The 22,536-nt window shown below is 42.5% G+C and overlaps 1 protein-coding gene across 2 annotated transcripts in view; it reads right to left on the reverse strand.

Annotated features, from left to right (window-relative positions):
* The window catches only part of CREBBP (CREB binding lysine acetyltransferase), a 177,942-nt gene that overhangs the window by 96,996 nt on the left and 58,410 nt on the right, over positions 1 to 22,536 (reverse strand). For both annotated transcript variants that reach the window (XM_074965683.1, XM_074965684.1), the window contains exon 3: positions 2,533 to 2,709. In XM_074965683.1, the coding sequence (XP_074821784.1) occupies positions 2,533 to 2,709 (177 nt within the window). The remainder of the gene's footprint in view (positions 1 to 2,532; positions 2,710 to 22,536) is intronic.

Raw genomic sequence — 22,536 nt, forward strand, 5'->3', positions numbered from 1 at the left:
TGATACCAGAGATACTATTCACTCTATCAGCAAACAGTCCACTTTGTACATAAAACAAAACTTCTAACTGTTTTAGGAATTTACACACACTCGTAGTGGTGTAGATAGAGCTTACATAACACAGCACTGCCTGCATCTATTCTGGGACTTAGTGTACAAGGTTAAAACCAAATACAACCCTTTATGACAAACAATGGAGTATACCTTGAGAATTAATTTACTGCACAACTGTGTACACACAAACTGTCTATATTATTAGAAAATTTACCCATTGCCGAAAATGCGGATCAGGTGAACCGGTGCAAAGTTTAAATGGCAAGTGCAGACAGGATCAAAGTAAATTCAATAATGTTTCAGAAACCATGGCTGAACCTTGCAACCATTTGTTGCTTCAATATTCTAAAAGGTGACCAATACCACAGTGTAATTCTAAAAATCTGTATGAAAGGGCATTTCATTTTATTATGGCATTTTTAAAACACAATTTTCATTTAAAATACAATACAGTGGTCAAAATGCACTTGCTCTCAGTCTTTTGTCAAGACTGTGGATGGAGGTGGCATCTCTTACTAACAGTAAGATGACAATAAGCACAGTTAGATAAATTTAAGCACAATAGGGCACTTTAACTTTGCAGTAATAAATATGAACACACAGTTTATGAAGTAACAATACCACAACCTAAGATACTGGACCTTACTATAAGTTCACCACCAATATAAACAAGTTTTTGTTACCTAACTCAGGGGTTCTCAAACTTCATTGCACCGTGACCCCCTACTGACAGTAAAAATTACTACACGACCCCAGGAGGGGGGGACCAAAGCTGGAGCCTGCCCAAGCCCTACTGCCAGGGGCAGAAGGGGGGTTGGCAAAGCTGAGGCACAAGGGCTTCAGCCCCAGGCAAGGGGGCCTGAAACCTGAGTCCCAACACGCAGGGTTGAAACCCTCAAACTTCGGCCTCAGGTGGTGGGGCTTGGCCTTCAGTTTCAGTCCTGGGCCACAGCAAGTATTAGCCAGCCCTGGCAACCCCATTAAAATGGGATCACGACCCACTTTGGGGTCCCAATCCACAGTCTGAGAACCACTGAAACTTATTCTAGAAGCAGCCTTATGATTACATACCACATAGTATAAAGAACTGAATTGGCTGACTTTTCTTATAACCTTAAGGATGACTTGATTTATAAAGCGCAACAAAATTTTCAGTAATCATTTTAGGAGAAACTGTTGTAATTGATGGTTTCTCCTTTCACTTTTGAGTTCCAAAATTGTATGCAAAAAGCTACTCCTCCTTTCTAATCAGCTGTGCCTTCATTCAGTGATGCCACAATCCAGTGTTGCCTTTTAGCAGCATTCTAACACAGCTAGAAAAAATTAGGAAGGAGCTGATTATTTTGGTAAAGAAGCTTTTTCTTAAAGGTGATCTGCAAAAGAAAAATGAACACTGATGTAGAGGGAGATTGTCAAATTGAAAATCACATTTCCAGTTGAAAATTTTGTAGCAATATTTTTATAAAGAATCCCTAAGATGAAAGGAAAATATCTAGTCTTTATTTCAGTTTGCTTGGTGCATCTGACAGCATTTAGTGAATTCAGTTTCACTGTTCCTTTGAGTGTACAAACCCTACCCCAGACTCTATAGACTCAATTACAGCAGAAGCAGAGGTGAAAGTGTAACAGACTGAAGAGGCAGCAGGTGGTAGTGTGCACAAAAAGAAAAGGAAAGGTGAAGGCTTGAGCATGATCGGTGATGTTGCTCTCAGGTACACTCAATTCTGAACATCAGCAGGGAACAGACACCCCTCCCCCCTTAATTTTAGTTTTAATAATTTTTAAAAATGCAGAGCATAGTGTTTAGGGGTACTCAAAGAAAATATTTCAAAAAATGGAAATTCGTAGTGTCTCCTTTTAAGGACAGAACTTTTTGCTAAATACTCCTGGTAACCAATAATGGGGGTTACTGAGCACAGAAATAAATTTTATATAAGCTTCTAAATCTCCCCCCCTTGATTATTTCCCAGTTTACTGGAGATGTGACAGAATGCAATACTGTCTCAGAGGAATCCATGCAATTCTTAGTGTCTGAGATACCAGAGAACAATGAATTCTGGGATATCTTCAGTGAAACAAAAAGTACCAATTTCTGAGGTGAAAAACAATTGGGAGGGTGGATGCTAGTTACATAAGACTAGCCAAACCGGGTCAGACCAACGGTCCATCGAGCCCAGTATCCTGATAAACTTATTTCAATCTTTCATGCTCACCACAGGCTGGATAGCGGGCACACTTTGCATATTTGGGGCTTACTTCATTTTTGTTTTACAATTCACCTTTAATATTTTGCTGACCAATACTATTGAGGAAAGAAATCAGATTAATGAGTTTTCAATATCATTCATTAAAATCTAAACTAGTACGATGTGAACTCAGTTTTTACTAGATATAACTTTATACATGGGGACTTAGAATATATTTTGAAGGTGCATAACAAGGAAGGGGGAAATGACATAGAAGTTAAATACAACTTACCATATTTGGCACACTGGTAACTGAAGTACTCTTGATGTCAGTAGAAAAGGGAGGCAAATTATTTGCCATGCCTGTCTTGTTTGGTAACTGAGGGTTCACGCCTGTAGCTCCCATCTGCTGCCCTCCAGCTTGACTAAAGGGCTGCCCAAAGGGACTAGTGTTACCTGTCATTCCCATCTAGAATAGAAACAAACATATTACTATTAACTTTCATTTATCTACAAACATTTTTAAGATAAAAGTAGATGTAAGTATCCATCTTCATATCCTTTGATCCACATGGCTAGAAAACCCTTTCCCAGACATTGAGGGGTCACTCATCATTCATTTCAAAAACTTATCTGATGAGGCAATAAAATTTGGACACCTGGTTTTATCCATATGCCCCGTGCGTCAACCTTATTTGTTGCAGTCCAATTTATAAAAGCACGATAAAACTCTGAAGGAAAAGATTTACTCTTTCCAATGATGCACTCACAAAACAGACCCCAAAAGCAGATAACTTTTTTGTGCGCGCTCTTTTGTGCAGGAGATGCAACTCTGTACACAAATTGCATATGGGGAAATAAAGGACTATCTAGTAATTTTTTATTCGTTTAATTATTTGTTTAAACATTTTGAAATATTACCAAAAAAACCTACTTTACGTCAGATATGGCATACTAACCCAACAAGAAATTCTTGGTATAAGTTTATATAAGCAAGCAATTTATGAGATATTTTATTGATAGTCATAAATAAAATTTTTAGAGGTTAAGAGTTTGTCTTCCAAACAAGGATGAAATGGGGATGGAAGATGGGAGGGGCTTGATTATGAAGTGTGGAGATTGCTTATTTTCTCTTCTTGTATTTATAGCAGCCAAGTTTAATATGACTGTATTCTTTTATATAACATTGGCAAAATCATATAAGGACTAGGAGGATTTCTACTGCAGTACAGAAAGGAATGGTTAGGTTCATCCAAGGGGAATAAAACAAGAACTATAAAAATGAAACAGAAAAAAAGTGAAGTAGAATGTGTTTATTTAGATTAATACAAAAATTAAACAGGACACCTGTCTCAGCTTCTTTGCACCCTTCCATAAATTAAAAAAAAAAACAAATAAATTTAACCAGCAGAACACAAAACTCCCCTTGAATGAGTAACAAACATTGTCTATTCATAAGATCTATTTGCCTGTGGAAGCGTCTCCCAAGAGAAATGGTGGAAGCTCTATCACTGGAGTCATTCAGAACCACACTGGAGAAAACCACTTAAATATACTGTAGGGAATTTATTTCTTTGGCAGGGGAAGAGCAAGATAATTTAACCCCTCTTTTCTATTACTACCTTTATAAAGCCCATGACAGCAAATCCCAGTGTGACAAGTCAAGAAAATAACTCTTATTATCAGGGGGAGGAATTCTATACACATCCCCATCGTCACTCTTCAAAAGTCTTACATATGTGTAAATTCAAACATTTGAAGAGTCCATATTTTAAATATTTAACAACCTCCAGTTTCCCTTTCCACTCATCTCACTTGCCCGTGTGTCCCACACACATTCTAGTGTTCCCATGCCCTGGTTCTTTACCCTCCTACAGAGTCACCTCTGGCAATAGGAGGAAAAAGTGAGGGAAGGCTTTAAAGGGAGAAAGTTATCCCCCTTTAGGGTCAGGTCAGCTTTCTGCCTTTCCCAGTGGATGCTACTAAGCAGGACTCCCTCCCTCTAGCATTGCTGAATATGCTTAAAACTAGAGACAGGATGTAAATGCTAGGTGTTCTGTACTTAGTAACTGGATGACAAATTAAGCAGATCACTGACTCAGCTTTGCAATTCTCCATGCATACCTTACTGTCAATTAGGGGAAGGGAGTAAAACAGTCACCTGTGAAGCGCTCAGCATGGACAGAGCTATTGGGCAGGAAGTCTTGCAAGCCTTTTCCACCTCTGAGTTGCTGCATTAGTACAGTTGATTAGCTAGGGGGCTGGGCCAGAGGAGAGCAAGAGCTGCCTGTTTAGCATGTGGCCCAGAACCAATCAAAAAGGCATAGTCTCCCTGCCTGGGAAGAACTGTGTTTGGGCTTACAAGTGTAAGTCCCCTGACTGTGAATCAGTACAGGTGAGGAAGGGATGTCAGAGCTGGTTATGGCTCCCTGATTCTGTGGGGTGGTCAACACTGGCCCTCGCCTCAGTGAGGTTTAGAGTCAATGTGGGGCTCCTCTAAGTTACACCACAGGCAAAGGGTCCATTAAGCCTCTCTCAATTCTGCAACACTACTTGCTTTGATGTGACTGGCAAAGGAGATATTCATAGGAGCTTATGCCAGCACAGAGCTCCCACCACACTGAATTCCCTGCTGGTCATTTGCGACCAGATTTCAGCCCTTTTGCACTATACAGAGTGGTCAGATCTCATTTGAAGGATATCTATCACAGTTCAGAATCTTCTCTTACCTGGAGAAAAGTAAAGGGAACTAGTTTATTAGAACAAGAGAATTCCTTGAAAAAGGTCCTTACATGGAACTGGTGAAAAAAACATCAACTCTCCTCTGAGGCAAAAAACAGTGGGGTTAGTTCAGAACAACCCAGATGGAGAAGTAATTACAGCATAAAATAAATAAAAAGGAGACACTCAGTCTACAATTCAACTTTACAGGACAAGAACACACATTACTTTTATCCAGAGCACTAGATCCAACACAGACTTTCCTAGCAAGCCGTACAGTCACCAGAGTGAACAAGCATTCAGATCAAAACACTCTAAAAGTTCAGATTGCTTCAGGAACATTAACTCAGCCATATTATACATAGAATGCTCCTCCAAAACAAGCTAAACTAGAAGTACGTTAAGGTTGCAAAGTCAAGCACTCAAATTAGGAAATGGCATATTTAAGGCTCTCTTCAGCCTTAATTTGTTCCCCTTGTGCATTAGCATTATGATACAGTCTTTAATTACATGATTACACACAATTTTTTTCAGCAGGAAAAAACTGCTGGCAGAGAGAGTTTTGAGAGTAGAGGATGTCTCCCTGCCGTCGGTTCTAGTGCCCTGTGCCACAGCAGCCTAAGGGAGTAATTAAAGTACTAATTAGCCCCTGCAGCCCCAGGATAGAGTATGCTCAGTCCCTCTATGGGGTTGGGGGCAGGACACATGTACATTTCAGTAGCCGTATAGGAGCTGTGAACGAACAGAGCTTGCTCACTACAGACAGACAATCTTCAGAGAAATTAGGTGCCAAACTCTAAAAGACTGTTACCTTTCATAACTGTTGCTCTTAGAGACGTGTTGCTCATGTCCATTCCATTGTAGTTGTGTGTGCTCGCCACATTCACCGGTACCAGAAGTTTTTCCCTCAGTGGCATCTGTAGGGGACCAGCTCTGGCGCCCTCTGGAGTGGCGCGCGTGTGCGCCAGTATAAGGGTGCCGCCAACTCCTCCTCCCTCAGTTCCTTCCTGCCAGAAACTCCAACAGAGGGGAAAGACAGTGGGTCATGGAATGAACATGAGCAACACATCTTGAACAACAACAGTTAGGAAAGGTAACTGTCTTTTCTTCTTCGAGTGCTTGCTCATGTCCATTCCATCGTAGGTGACTCCCAAGCAGTACCTCCGGAGGTGGGTAGGAGTTCATGGACATGTCAATTACAACACAGCTCTGCCAAATCCAGCATCATCACTGGCTTGCTGGGTGATGGCATAATGCATCATGAACTTGAGTACTGAAGACCACATCGTGGCCCTGCAGATGTCCTGGATTGGGACATGCGCCAGGAAAGCAGCCGAAGACACCTGAGCACTAGTCAAGTGAGCCATCAGTATCGGTGGAGGCACAGCCTGCTCCAACTCGTAATGAGTATGGACACAGGTGGTGATCCAATTCGAAATCCTCTGAGAGGACACCGGAAGGCCCTGCATGCTGTCACCTATCGCGATAAAGATCTGAGTTGATCTGTGGAAGGGCTTAGTGTGCTCCTGGTAGAATGCCAGGGTGCGCCTGACATCTAGAGTGTGCAGCCGCCTCTCCCCATTGATCGTGTGAGGCTTTGGACAGAACGCCAGGAGGAAGTGATCCTGTTTGACATGGAAGTGCAACACCACCTTTGGCAGGCAGGCCGGATGGCGCCGCAGCTAGACCCATGACCTTGTAGAATCCTGGGTACAGGTGCGCCAAAATAAGGGCTTTAATTTTGGAGACACATCTCGCCAAGGTAATAGCTACAAGGAATACAACCTTCCAAGACAACTGGGAAAGGGAACAAGAAGCCAAAAGCTCAAAGGGCAGGCCCATGAGCCCGGAGAGGACCAGGTTGAGGTCTCATTGGAGGACCAGGTCCCAGACCAGTGGAAAGAGTCTTTCAAGGCCGTTCAGGAACCCAAATGTCATGTCGTATGAGAATACCGATCTACCCTGGAGGCAAGGGTGGAAAGATGATCTAGCCGCCAGGTGAACCTTGACTGAAGAGAAGGCGAGGCCCTGGTGCTTTAAGTGAAGCAGGTAATTCAGAACAGACTGCAGAGATGACTGGGTCGGGGAGATACTCTGCTCTGCTGCCCAGTATGAGAAACGTTTCCACTTTGCCAGGTAAGTTGCTCTGGCGGAGGGCACTAGGAGGGCTCACTAGAGAAAGCTTGTTCCTCTCGATTCAGCCACACAGCATCCAAGCTGTGAGGTGGAGTGAGGTTCAGTTGCAGCAGCCGACTGTGATCCTACGAGAGTTGGTCTGGGCAGCTGGGAAGTGCCCATGGGGCTGCTATGGCCAGGTCCATGGGCATCCCGAACCAATGCTGGCAAGGCCATGCTGGGGCAATCATAATGACCTTGTCCTTCTTGATCTTTAAGAGGAGATTTCTGATGAGTGGGATTGGCGGGAAGATGTACATCAGGTCTCCTGACAAAAGCATTGCAGGGTGCAGAACTGATGACACTTTCTATTCTGCCTGGTGGTGAACAGGTCCACTCGGGGAACTTCCTACTTCTGGAAGAGCATCTTGACAACCTCCAAGTGAAGGACCACTTGTGGTGAGAGAAGGACCTGCTGAGGTCATCCACTAGTGTGTTCTGGACACCAGGGAGGTGCAAGGCTTCTAGGTGGATTGCATGTCGGATGCAGAAGTCCCACAGGTGAAGGGTTTCCTGGCATAAAGCCGACGAACAAGCTCCCCGCGCCTGCTGACAGTGCATGGAGGCCATGTTGTTCATCAGCACTTGCACTACCCAACTGGATAGGTGAGGAAATAACACCGCGCAAGCTAGACTGATGGCTCTGAGCTCCCTGACGTTTATGTAAAGTGTGAGCTCCTCTCTTGACCATAGCCCCTGCGTTCGCAATGTACCAAGATGCGCTCCTCATCTGAGGTACGATGCATCTGATATCAGGGAGACGGTAGGTCATGGGCTCGCAAATGGCACACCTTCCAACATCAGCGCCAGGTCGGACCACCACTGCAGGGAAGTACGTACCCGTGGTGGGATCATGACGAGCTTGTCCAGGTGATGCCTGGCTGGAGAACAGACCAACACCACCCACATCTGGAGGGGGTATAGTCTTAGTCTCATGTACCAAACCAGGTACGTGCATGTGGGCCATGTGCCCCAATAATTTGAGGCAGTGGTAAGCGGGTGGCCACAACTTTGGCAATCAGATCTGACATTGCCCTGAACCTGACCTCTGGAAGGAAGGCTCTAGCTCAAGCAGAGTTAAGGACTGCATTGATAAACTCTATCCTTTGAACCGGAACCAATGTTGACATTTGTTTGTTTATCAACAGGCCTAGAGCTTGACAAGTGGCTTACAACGTCTCAATGCTGTGCTGGACCTGGACCGGCCCTTGATGAGCCAGTCGTCGAGGTAGGAATAGATCTGGATACCCCGACATCTGAGGTAGGCTGCCACCACCGACATGCACTTTGTAAACACCCTTGGCGCCGTTGCTAGGCCAAGGGGGAGCACTGTGAATTGGTAGAGGGCGGTCCCAACTACGAAACATAGGAATCCTCTGTGTCCATGAAAGATTGATATGTGAAAGTAAGCGTCTTTCAGATTGAGGGCAGCGTACCAGTCTCCCAGATCCAGATCCAGGGAAGGAATGATGGAAGCCATGGAGACCATGCGGAACTTCAACTTCTTGAGATACTTGTTGAGGCTCCACAGGTCGAGGATGGGATGTAGCCCTCATTAGCCTTTGGGATAATAAAAACCAAACAGGAGTAAAATCCTTTCCCCCTCAAGTGGAGAGAGACTTCCTCCACAGCTCCCACTCGCAGAAGGCCCTACAGCTCCTGAGCGAGCAGATGCTCTTGAGAAGGGTCCCTGAAGAGGGAAGGGAGTGGGGGCAGTGGAAGGGAGGAGTAGAAATAAACTGGAGGGTATACCCCCCTGCTACGGTGCTGAGGACCCACTGGTTTGATGTTATAGAGGCCAAGGAAGGGAGACAAATGGTGGGAAAAAAACAGGGGTGCTGGATCCCAATCACAGGCTGGAAAGTCACCCTTGAGCGCACCCTCAAAATGCCTGCTTATTACCCCGTTGGTTGCAGGTAGAGCTTGAGCAAGCTGTTGGCCTTGCCGGTGCTTGTAGCTCCTGCCCTTTTTGTGGAAAGACTCTGTTTGAGGTTGGCCCCCCAACCTGTGGAAGTGCTGTGGCTGGAACTGGTTTTTCTCACAGAGGCTGGTGTGTAAAGGCCCAGCAAGCACAAGATCACCCTAGAATCTTTCAGGCCATGTAACTTGCTGTCTGTTCCATGAAAAGAGAGGTCCTGGATGGACTACTGAACCTCCACCAACAGGCCAGAAGACTGCAACGAGGACACACAAATCATGGCAAGGGCCGAAGCCATGGTCCGGGCTGCAGAGTCCGCCGCATCTGAGGCCACTTGAAGGGATGCCCTGGCCACAGCTCAGCCCTCACCCAGAAACTCCTTCCTGGGCTCCTCTGCCAGCAAGTCCACAAACTTGGCCATGGACTGCCAAATGTTAAAGTTGTAGCGCCTGATGGTAGCCCACTCTTAACTGGAGGCTGGACCATCATATACATTTTTCTGCCAAAGAAATCGAGCCTCTTCGCCTCCTTATTCTTAGGGATCGATCTCAGTTGGCCTTGTCTATCATGCTCATTGGCTGCTGATATCACCAGTGAGCTAGGAGTGGTGTGTATATAGGTATTCAAATCCCTTAGCAGGGACGTAATACTTCCTCTCCGCCTGCTTGGAAATAGGAGGCAGTGAAGAGGGAGCTTGCCACAAAGGTTTTGATCAGCTTTACCAATCCATTATGGATGGGCAATGGCACCCTGGAGGGGGCTGCTGCAATTAAATCATCGAACAGGGAGTCGGAGGGCTCTGCCAAGTCCTCTAACTCCAGGTTCAAAGCAACCCTCTTAAGAAGCTTCTGGTGGGCTTTTATATCCTCTTAGGGGACCGCGTGGGAAGGTCCCGCTATCGCCTCATCTGGGCACCCAGGGAGCCCAGTCAGGGCTGGCTGACTCTGGGGACCTTAGTCTAACTCTGCTTCCGAGTCTGGGGGTGGTGGGAGACTATTGCTGACCATTTCCCAGATGCCCCTGAGACTGATCAGTGTCCCTGTGATGATTGGGGAAACCCCCAGGTGTTCCATAGCTGCCAAAAAGCTGGCCATTGACCTTGTAGCAGTAAAAAGGTATAAAACTGTGGAAAAAAAATTAAAATGTCTAGTATGCAGCTTGGTCACAGACAATGCTGCAAATGTATCCAAGATGAGAAGAAACTATTTACAAGGGAGTGAAGAGAGTCCCAAGATAACAACATACGGTTGCAGTGCTCATTTGATGCACCTCCTAGCCAAAGACTTCTGTATTCCAGAAATAAAGGCTAAAGTTGAAACTGCAAAATACTTCCGTAACAACCGCGTTGCAGCAGCTCCTCTGAAAAAAGTGGGAGGAACCAAGCTAACTCTCCCACAAGACATGCGATGAAACTCAGTAGTGAACTGTTTTGAGCACTATATCAAGAACTGGCCTAATCTGATGACAATTTGTGAACAAAATCGTGAAAAAAATATATGGCACTATCAGAGCCAAAGTTCTCAACATTGGGCTTAAGACAAATGTTGAACACATGCAGAGTGCCCTGAAGCCTATTTCTGTATCCTTGAACAAAATGCAGGGAAATAGCTGTTTTATTGCTGATGCTGTTGAAATTTGGAAGGAACTGAGTGAGATCTTAAAAAGAGAAATATGCAATGACAGAGTTAAATTACAAGCATTAAAAAAACGAATGGGACAAGCACTATCTCCAGCTCATTTTCTTGCAAATATTCTCAATACTCGGTACCAGGGTCAAACCTTAGGTTCTGAAGAAGAGGAGTTGGCTATGAAATGGACATCCAGCAATCATCCCTCCATAATGCCACCTATAATAAACTTCAGAGCTAAGGGTGAACCATGCAAGAAATATATGTTTGCTGATGATGTTTTAAAGAAAGTCACACCAGTGAACTGGTGGAAGTCACTTAAGTACTTGGATTCAGAGACTGTTGAAGTGATCGTTTCACTTTTAACAGCAGTAGCTTCTTCTGCCGGTGTAGAAAGAATATTTTCTTCCTTTGGACTAATTCATTCAAATTGAGAAATTGTTTGGGACCTGAAAAAGCAGGAAAGCTTGTTTTTCTTCTCCAGATTACGAACTAACAGGACAATGAAGGTGAAGATGACGGAGTTAGCTACAGAAGCCAATATTTTAAGTTTCTCATGTTGACCTGGGCTGACATAGTCTAGTAAATAGTTAAATGAAATATTTTAAAAAAAGAATTTTTAGTTGAAAACTATTTTAACAAAAATAAACCTGACTTTAATAAACTTGAATGTTTAACTAATTCAAAAATTCATGCGCTTTTTAAAAATATTATGTTTGCTGTTGAAGAAAATAATCCAGAATATATAATGTTTTTAGTTAAATAAAACAATTTAAATGTCTGTCTGGTGATGATCTCCTCCTAATACAGCATGGCAAGAAAATCCTCCAAATATTAATGATTAACCTGTTGAATTGGAGATATTTATGAAGTCATTGGGAGGTGAACTATCTGCTTCAATTACCTTTGGTAATTGAAATAACCAATCATTCATTTTCTCATACAGCTGTAAAACTACTTAAAAATGTACAGTGTGTACGTTCTAAAAATAAAACCTACATCCGAGAGTTGTGAAGACTATGTATTAAGGTTATACCAACAAGAATGCACTTTTATGTAGAAATCCATGATTAAATTGAGTCTTCTTGACTAGTGATTTAAATCCACCCTGAACCTGGCCGACTTTGGGTGAATTTTTAGAGGCACAGCAAAAGGCACATCTTTGACATAAAACCAATACTCCTGTCAGATTTCAAGTCACTGCTCCAAAACATGGAGCCATTAGAGCTTCTCAAATATAACTACTGTAAGATATTTTTTAAACATAGGCAAAACAATATTTTTCCCCCCAAAACCTTTTTTTCAGAAATGGCAATCTGTTTTAGCTGAAAACTTTTTTAAAAGACCTGTCTCAGGCAGAAACCTAGCATAGAAAATGTCAGCTCAAGTAGTTTAAGTTATAAGCAACTGAAAAAAACTATTTTAAAATGGGAAGTGTTGTCCTATTAACCTATATATAGTGCCACTTACACCCTATAATTTCCAATTCTTCTGTCCTTTACAATGTGAAGCTTACCATGTCATGTTACAGGTATAAACTTGCCAAATCCAACATTGCTGGAGCAAACTTTACTTTTAGAATTTCTTAACCTGCATACCGTACTTGGTATCATATCAGTTACTTTTGCACTTTGACTTTAGTTATCATTGCTTCAAAATTAAAACAAATGTTTTACTGCCATGCAGAAAATAGCCTTTCAAACTATGAGGAAGACAACAATTAGTTATAAAGGGACAAAATTTTCAATTCCCTTATTACCTGCCTTCCACCTAAACAAAACGTCAAATTGTGCATTAAGAGATATGTATTAATGTATCTTAGAACAAAGAAAATCATTACTCCGTCTGGGACTAGTAGAGGCACGACATTCTCTATAACACTGAAAGCTAATGTTATGAGAATTGGCTTAAAATGTTTATTTAAACTGCTATTAAAATTTAAAAACTACTATAAGATTTCATTTTTATGGTGGAAGTTCTTCAAAGGTAACATAAAAATACCAAAAAACAACTCAGAAGAGGTGAAAATTCCTTTTCCCCTCTTATGTTTCAGTCTAAAAGTCATGTTTTTCCTTACCAGAATAAAAATAGAGAATACAAAATAAAGCCAAAGTTGGGAAAGGGACCATCTGCAAGAGTAGTTTGTCAGGAATATCTAATTGTATCTTATTGTCTATAGTCTTATCACAAAATAATTGTACGGTTATTTTTTTAGTCAAAGCCTCACAAAGAATACATATTAGCAACTATATGATGATTTCTAGAGACAAAAGAATGCACATAATATAATTCAATTTTTATTTATTTATTTTTTGCATTTTACCATCATGTTTAAAAACTAATTTCAAATAAAGAAAGGAAAGACCAGAATGGTGTTTCAGTGGCAGAGCAACCTGGTGCCAGACAGCAGGTCAGAATCAGAGAGAATCTTCTAGACTCAGCAATGCTGCAGAGGCAGTACTCTCGGTCCAAAAAGAAGTGCAGTTCATATCATTCCTACAGCAACTACAGAATGAGATCAACTGCTTTGGAGAGAACCAGTTTCAGTTTTCCTTGGCCAAGCAGGTAACACCAATATGAACGAGAAAGATGAAAAAAGCAATGAAGGCAGGAACCTAGAGGACCCACCTAAGACCAAGCACTTTCACACACCAAAAATATCCAGAGTCAGATGGGGTAATTCTATGCGTCCTAGTTATGTATCTGAAGATTTTAAAGTAGTTAACCATTTCAAGAAGTGTGTCAATTAATCCTGGCTTGTTAAATCTCAAAACAAGCTTGCAAATTTATTCAGAATCTAAAATGCAAAATCTCTGCCGTATTTTTGCTTATTATTCAGACTGAGAAACCAACAGCTTTAAAGTAAATGAAACCCAGACTGTTCCAATTCAGCACTACACTTCCTCAACCCACATACCTGTGAGCAACAAAAAATAACCACCATTCTGAACAGATCTGCTTTCTCATATTTCTCAATAAAATTCTGGAAAGCTAGTGGTTCAGAAGAATTACACTTTCTAATCACAGATCACCAAAAACATGAAAAAAGTAGTAATACAGTTTTTCACTAGGTACGACGATGGTATATACATTGCAATGTGAAACTCTCAGTCCAATCATGGAAGAACTGAGTTTTTCAAGGAGTTTGGCGAGTTTGCCTCTCAAAAGGCAGCAATATCCACAATTAACAGGCAGAGGCCTTCACTGGATTTACCACCTGGGTGTACAGTTCTGCTTCACAGGTTATGGCTCCTCGAGCGTCAATCTGGTTTCCATTCACCCCTCTCTGCCTGAAACTGCCTGCACTAAGGTCATCCAAAAATCCCTCAAACCGGATTCTCTTTACTCAGTGCTGTGGACCATCCCCTTTTTCTTGAGATCCTCCCTTTCTTGCACTTTTGCAATTCTATTATATCCCTGTACCGTAATCCTTTTTCAGTCTCCTTTCTTGGCTCTATGTCTCCCTTCTGGCCCCATCAGTCTCGGAGTTCCATCCTAAATCCCCTCCTCACTCCATTCTTTGTGTGGCCTGTCTCATCTACTCCTATCTTTGTTAAAACAAATCCTCTATCACTCCTAGTCATCTGCATCACTCCACATCTACTGCTGCATCACTACCAGTTTGCATTCATAATGGTTGCCCATTGCTTGGCCAAACTCAGTGAGCCAAACTCATGGGTGGTGTAAATTACACAAATGTAAAAGTTACCAAGACCAGGGATGTAAGTGTCTAGAAGGAATGCTGTGCATGCTGTTGCAACTTACTGGTAGGTTAGTATGTATCTTAAAGAACAGCTTACTGTAAAAATAACATGTGGAAAAAGTGTCACCATCTTACTCAAGAGATTTGTTCCTTTTTTTAATATTCAGGGTCTGAGCTTCTGAATTACTGAGAAAAACAAGTTTAGTAATGTCTAATTCTGCAGTGCCAGCCAGATTCCATTCCATGTGTATCAACAAAACTGTTCACTAAATTAATTTTTTGCCAGTTACACCTGTGGAAACCCAATGAAGATGCACAGGTATCACTACAGGCATCATCTGACTACCAGAATCTTTACTACCAGGGATGGTGGGTGGGAAGTAGAGAACCCAGAATGACTCTGATTCCAGGGAACGTGCAGGGCTCTCAGTTAGAAAAACATCTTTTTTACATTCATATTTGTTTTGTGCTAGGTCACCTACCATGCATCAATACATTAAGGATTAGTCTCTGGACACCAGTGGGCAGTTGGCATGGTATGAAAATTATGACCAATACAGAGCCTATTTTATGTCCCAGAGCACTAACGAATACCCCGTTGGGTTTGATATAAGTAGACTGGCACACTTTAGGCAAATATTAGATGCTAAGAGATTAATATGGTTTGGTGTGTCAAAATACTTCTTCAACCACTATGGAAAAGGGGGAGAAAAGAGAAGAGGGCTTGAGGGGGAAAAAGATAAATGGACTATGCTTGTCTCAGCAAGACTGAAAGCTCCTCTTTCACTGGGCTGACATATCCAAACTCTCACCAAGTCCGACTTCTCCATTTTCTATTATCTGACTAAAATCAGAATCTCCCTCAACTGCTAAAACTCTATTCCATATCTTGACTTTCAACTCACCTCTACTACTATAATCACCTCCACCCTGGCCAACCTCTCTCTTTCTGATCTCCTTTCCCTTCTATCCAAAACCCTGCAGCAGGCAGAAACAATCACCTCTTGGTTCATTACAACCATGAAACTCTCCTCAGTCCATTCCCTGACTTCCTTTCTGGATCCAGAGCTTTGTCAAGCTCTTTACATCAGTTTTTAGGCGCTTTACAGCATTACCCTGTACTCTATCGCAGACCACTTCCTTCTACACTAAGGGTCTCAAAGTCCCGGCCCACAGGCCATCTGCAGCCCGAGAACCTCTCCACTGTGGCCCGTGGAAATTTTTTAAAAAGTTCTTTCAGCAGGTCCTCATGGCTGCTGGCTGAAGGGGGAGGTCGGAGGGGAGTGGGCAGGAAAGATTCACATGCCCCTCCCACCAACGTTGCTCCATCCTGCTGCTCCTGGGACCCTCCCAGGGGTTGCACTCGTCAATGTGTCATTCACCTCGGGCAGCTCGGCTCCCTGCAAGCAGTTGCCTATCCCTGCTGTTGCCAGAGACCCATGCAGCCACACTGCCAGCTGTCTGTTGCAGGCACTGCCCCCTGCAGCTCCCATTGGCTGGGGGAGAGGGACAGAGATATACCATCACTAGTCACCGGGCAGAGTCAGCCATGGAGGCAACGTCACTAGTCGCAGGGCAGAGGCAGCCATGGAGGCAGGAAGCCAAGGGAGTGAGGGAAAAGGTTGGGAAACGGGCTGGGATGTGGCGTGAACACCATCTTCAGTGACATTATTGGCCTGCTGGGAGGATTTGAGGACTGGCACTGGCCCTAAGGTAAACTGAATTTGAGACTCCTGTTCTACACCCGAAGAGTGGTTGACAACTTGGTCAATCTGAGCTGTTTTAATTCCATGGCCACATTCATCCTGTTACATTATATCTGATTACTTCACAGATAAAAGCAGAATGGTATCTGACAGCAACAAATGCAGTCTTCTCTGATTGAATTTAGAGCAGTAACACTCACCAAAGCACTAGAGATGTTGGAACTTGTACATAGGACTTGTATTTAGACCTATGTTCCTCTTGGTCGGTGAAGACCAGGACAGAAGAATTTTACTTTAGAAAGAAGAACTACACAAACATGAGGAAGCTAGTTATATGGAAATTAAAAGGTTCAGTCCCAAACGTGAAATGCCTGCAAGCTGTATGGAAACTTCTGAAAAACACTATAATAGAGGCTTAAATTAAATGTAAACCCAAAATAAACAAATATAGTAAGAGGACCTAAGTGCCTGCATGGCTAAATAAGAAAGTCAAAGAAGCGTTTAGAGGTAAAAAGGCAACCTTTCAAAAACTGGAAGTAAAATTCTATTGAGGAAAACGGAAAGAAGCATAAACTCTGGCAAGTCAACTATAATTAGGCAGGCCAAAAAAGAATTTGAAGAGCAACTAGCCAAACAGCAAAAAAAATTTAAAGTATAGCAGAAGCAGGAAGCCTGCTAAACAGTAGGGCAACTGGACGACTGAAATGCTAAAGAAGCACTCAGGAAAATTAAATCCACTGCAGAGAAACTAAATAAATTCTTTGCATCAGTCTTCACTGCAAAGGATGTGAGGGAGATTCCCACACCTGAGCCATTCTTTTCAGGTGACAAATCTGAGGAACTGTCCCAAACTAAGGCATCATTAGAGGAGGTTTAGGGACAAATTAAATAGTAATAAACCACCAGGACCAGATGGTATTCATCCAAGAGTTCTAAGGGATCTTATATGAAACTGCAGAACTATTAACTGTGGTATGTAACCTATCACTTCCATCAGCTTCTGTACCAGATGACAGGAGAATAGATAATGTGATGCCAATTTTTTTAAAAGGCTCCAGAGGTGATCCTAACAATTACAGGTGGGTAAGCCCGACTTTAGTACAGGCAAACTGGTTGAAACTATAGTAAAGAACAGAATTATCATAGACAGAGACAAACACAATTTGTTTGGGGAAGAGTCAACATGGCTTTCTAAAGGGAAATCATGCCTCAAAAATCTATTAGAATTCTTTGAGAGGGTAAACAAACGTGGACAAGGATGATCCCATGGGTATAGCATACTTGGACTTTCAGAAAGCCTTTGACAGACCCTCACCAAAGACTCTTAGCCAAAGTAGGCAGTCATGGGATAAGAGGGAAGGTCCTCTCATGAATTAGTAACTGGTTTAAGTGTAATAATAATGGTCAGTTTTCAGAATGGAGAGGAGAAACAGTGGTGTCCCCCAGGAGTCTATACTGGGACCAGTGCTGTTCAACATATTCATAAATGATCTGGAAAAGGGGGTAAACAGTGAGATGGTGAAATTTGCAGATGATACAAAATTACTCAAAATAGTTAAGTCCAAACCACACTGCCAAGAGGTACAAAGGGACTGCACTTTTATAAGACTACCTGAACTCAAATTTTGGAGTTTATATTTTGGTTAACGATTGTATCTCATTCATGGAAACTGAATACAAAATACAGTATATGCAAGATTAAAATATTCATGTGCAAAACAGCATGGCTTGCAGGTCTGATCAAAAAGTCTTAAAAACAGCATTAAGATGTTTAATTTGTAGAAAATACCACCTCTGAAAATAGAAACTTTGCAGCAGCTCTAAGTATTTAGCTAAGATTAATCCATGTGTTCTGATCAGCCTCAAATTTCTCTTTTATGATTATTAGGTCAAAGCAGAAAATTAATTCTTGTTCATTTGAATATAGCCATTGTTCCAGTACAAACACAAATACAGAATGAAATTATATCAAGAAATTATATACAAGAAATAGAAACAGAAAGTTTCAACATATACATTTTTCTCTCAAGTTTTAGTCTGAAGAAAACCCAATTATTTTTCAAGAATTTTTCAATAAATCCAAGTTTAGGACAAAATACTGTTAATGTCTTCTCAAGATATTAGTACAATTTATTTTGACAATAAGATTATGTCAGTGATGCAAATAAAAAATTCAAGCTTCCAAGCATACTTATTTCTTCTTCTCCCAATCATTTTCTAGACACCTGTACTAAAATCAGTTCAGCAGTTTTATGTCCAAACTGTGGTTAAATCATAGGACATAGGAATAGTGAGGACAGTTGTCCTACAGAATCTAAGACCAATGGGCTCCCTCACCAGACTGTGAAAGAACCAATGCCATAACCAAGACTCTTTCAGGCCCCTGCTTCAGGGCAGTTTATTATTCAAACAAACACAAAATAAAGCTACTCCCCTGAGCAAATACAGGTTACAGGGGGCCAGAGGCCTTTCTTCTTGCATCTCTTCTCCTTGGAGAAAAGGCCAGATTGAATTTAAAAAAATAAATAAATCAAATTTTAAATAAAAAATAGATGCATTTATTGAAATACAAGTTTAAAAAATAAACCTATTTAAAATTAAATATGATATTATGGCAATTTTAAATTAAAATATATTAAGCAGTACATGTTTGCTGTCCAAATTTTAAAGAAAGTCAAACCACTGAACTAGCAAGTCACTCGCTAAGTGATTTGGAACCAGAGTTTGCTGAAGTGCTAAAACAGATATTGATAGCAGTAGCCTCTTCTGTAGGTGCAGAGAGAATATTTTCATTTCAGTTATTCAACTAATTCAGTTCAACGACTAGTTGATTCAAAGTTAAGAAACCCATTTGCAAGTTGAAAAAGCAGGAAAAGCTTGTTTTCCTCTTCTAATTAGGTGTGAGGATGAGCTCTAATAGCTCTAAAGTCCTGAACGGGATGACCAGAAACTATCAGTTCAATTAGTTCATTACAGATAATACTTCCTTTAATACATCAGTTAGTTTTAGATGAAAAATATGATAAACTTTATTGTATCCAGTACATTTAAGATGTTTTTAGTTAATAAAACTAAGTAGATCTTGACACAAATTCCAACTAAAAAATTCTCATAAGAATCACACCATTTTCTAACAATAAAAAGAGTAAAAATTAAGAACCTGAATAAAGGTACATTAAGCTATATATGCTTAAATAAATGTGTATGCATACTGTATAGCCTCCTGATTAGCAAATCTAGTGTAAAAGGTTATGTATAGTTACACATCAACATGTGCTAATAGTTACCAGTGAGAATCAACCTTTTTATTAATAATAATAATAATAAAAAAACTACTAAAAAGTACAAAAGAAAACTAGATTAAAATTGATGATTTAATGAACTTCACCCTGAAAAGGGCATGCACTTTCCTTTAAATCAACACTAAATTATGTGACCCCTCAATTCTTTTTTTGGCTGTTTCACTCTATATCACACACTCCCATCTCTGTCCAAGATGGGGTCCAAAACACACACTGTCCAACAAGCTTCACCCTTCCTGGGAGAAGAAATCCACATTTACCTGTGGTGTACTGTGAAAACACAGGGATGCAGAGCCAGACACCAGCATGTCAGCCTGGCACTAGCCTCCTTCTCAGACTAAAACCATTTCAAAGGGGTATGGTTGATCATCAGAGTAAAAGGTGCTCCAAGCATGTAATACTGTAAGGCCCTGACTGCCCATTTTACCACTAAACACTCTCTTAACCACTGAGCAACTGTCCTTTCCAGGAAGGAGTTAACACCAGATGTTTTTGCCTTCATCTAGGACCTGTGACAGAATGGCCTCAAGCCTCTGCTCAGGGCACATGTACACTACAGCCCTATGTTAGGTTGACCTACAGCCACTGCTGTAGTTACTGCACTGGCTGATGTCCACGCTACCCTCCTTCCAGACACCTGTGCTTCTCGGCTCCTTGAGCAGGGAGTCTGCAGGCAGCAGCCCGGCTAGGAGTAGGGAGCCCATGGCAGCCGGGCTCTAGCTGCCTGGCTTTCTTGTCAATTTCACAGTTCCAGCCAATGTAAGTAATGAAGTGTCTACACAGACACTGCATTACCTTAACTACACAGACATAAGTCCTATGCCTCTCGTGGAAGTTGAGTTATTAGGTCAGTGTAGTAGGACACTTACATTGGTGGGACAAGGCTGCAGTGTGTACACTGACATAATTAGGTTGACGTAAGCCACCTTATTTTGACCTAACTCTGTATTGTAGACCAGGTCTCAAGAGGCATTCGTCTGTAGGATAAATTCACATTCTGAGTTTAAGGCCAGATGGGACCATTAGATCATCTAATCTATCACATGCCCTTTTTACCACTGAACACTCTCAACCACCGAGCAACTGTCCACTCCAGGAAGGAGTATCCATGAAAGTATCCTGTCATGATGTGCAGAAATCAAGAGCTGCAGAATCCATTTACTGCAGAGGATCCATCTGATCTCCCCCAAAATGACCTGCACAAGCTGGAGACCAATGTACCTTGCAGGGTGCCTTCATGTGCAGGAAGTCCATTAAGCGAGCAGTTACTGTGGAAAACTTGGCCAAGTGGCTTAATACCCTCCTAAGCAAAGGAAAGATTTCACTTGTTTCACAGTGAGGACTGGAGATTCCAGCAGGGACTGCCCTTTATGGGCAGACCTTGATTCGAGCTAAGACCCTCTCCTGGGTCTTCTCTCCCCCTAAATGGCCTGCCCATAGTACACCATGTACTAGGTACAATGCCTTTCTCTGGTATGGTTTGGGGACAAGCTTGAATTTGTCATATTCCTGTCTGACTATCCTGGACCACTCTCATCAGGATGTCCCCCTCGTGCTCAAAGTGGGGAGTGTATTGAGAATTCCATTCAGCACGGACAGTACCCCATTCACCCCAGCCAGTCCCCACAGCCACCTGAACACCGCACCATCCCTCTCACTTTGAATAAAATCAGGCCTGCTAGCTATGGACTAAGCACCTGCCCTGAGTAGGGACCTGAGAAGTCCAGCCCTTAAAGGGGCACCCCAAAGGGTCCAGATTACACAACACTTCTGTGACTTTCCCAACTCTTTTCCCTGGGGCCTCTTGGTCTCCCAAGAGCCTCCCTCCTAGCACAAAGAGGATCCCTTTGAAACTTGGGCCAGGGACTGCAAAGTTCAGGACCAGAAAAGAGAAATCTCTCTTCTGGCCAATTCACCCCTTGAGTGTTGACACCTGTCTCTGGGTCTATCCCAACTGCTTCTCTTAAGAAAGCGGTTACGGGGCACCACACCCAGCCCAAGACCACTGGGTTGGCTACAATGTCTACCATGGCTATTCTCATTTCTGTATTCCGGCCTCCCACAGACAACCTAACCTTGGTCATGATATAGGACAAGATGCTCCCCTTGATGCAGCCTACATATAGCCAAAGAGGTTATCAGCTGTTCCTCCACAAACACCTCTGTTCCCATCACTATGACTGGAACTTCATAACTGTGTGGATCACCTTGGGTTTCAGAGAGTCACACATTTGGGCATAATTACATTTCATACTGGGGCAATACTGGTACTCACAGCCTTCCTGCCCACAGAGGAAGCAAATTAGGGGACTACCCAATCATGGAGGCCCCCCCTTCTCTTTGACAGGAACGCTCTCACCATAGGTCCCTCTTCTCCAGTCTTTAAGCCAGGCCTAACACTGAGGTCTATCTTGGGTCTCAATCAGGCCCTGTGGACCAGAAGAACACTTCCTGGTGGGAGCCTTGTAATCCCAGGCCACCCCCATAAAACCAGCCACCACTGATCCTGCTCAGAAATCTTTCAATAGTCCTGCAGTCCAGTTCTGTCTCCAGCAAATTCTCCATGAGGCACACCGCCACCTCATTCAGGCATGATGGCAGACCCACTCTTTGGGCCCCGCTGGTAAGAGCTGAAAAACTGCTTCAGTGCCATCAACTCCTTGATTTCCTCTGGGGATTATATATCCAGCTTTAGCCACTAACAGCTAAAATCCAACAGCTCACAGCAAAGATTCTGGGACAAACTGTTCCCGTCTTAACCAGCACAGAAGTCCTTTCTTGATTTCAGCTCTCCATAGTCCTTTGCTGAGATCCTATCCATAGCACAATATGCCTGGAACATCCCCCTGATGGTTCACAACTCTTGGGCCCATCAGTAGACGGCTGACACCAGTTCACAGATCTTCTAGAAGGCATCAGGATTGTCCTCTGGCTCCATATTAGTGAGAAATCCCCCCCACCCCACCGAAGGGTAACTGAGGCATCACACCAAAATTATGAGTCCTAGTCATCCTGATCCAGGAGCTGAAGTAACTGCTGCTTGCTTTCCTGTTGCTGTTGGAACTTATGTTGCTGCAATTATAACCATTGTTGCTGCAGCTGCTGGTACTGTTACTGTGCTGTGCTAAGAGCTGCTAATGATC

Source organism: Natator depressus, chromosome 10, assembly GCF_965152275.1.
Source record: "Natator depressus isolate rNatDep1 chromosome 10, rNatDep2.hap1, whole genome shotgun sequence".
Classification (NCBI taxonomy): domain Eukaryota; kingdom Metazoa; phylum Chordata; order Testudines; family Cheloniidae; genus Natator; species Natator depressus.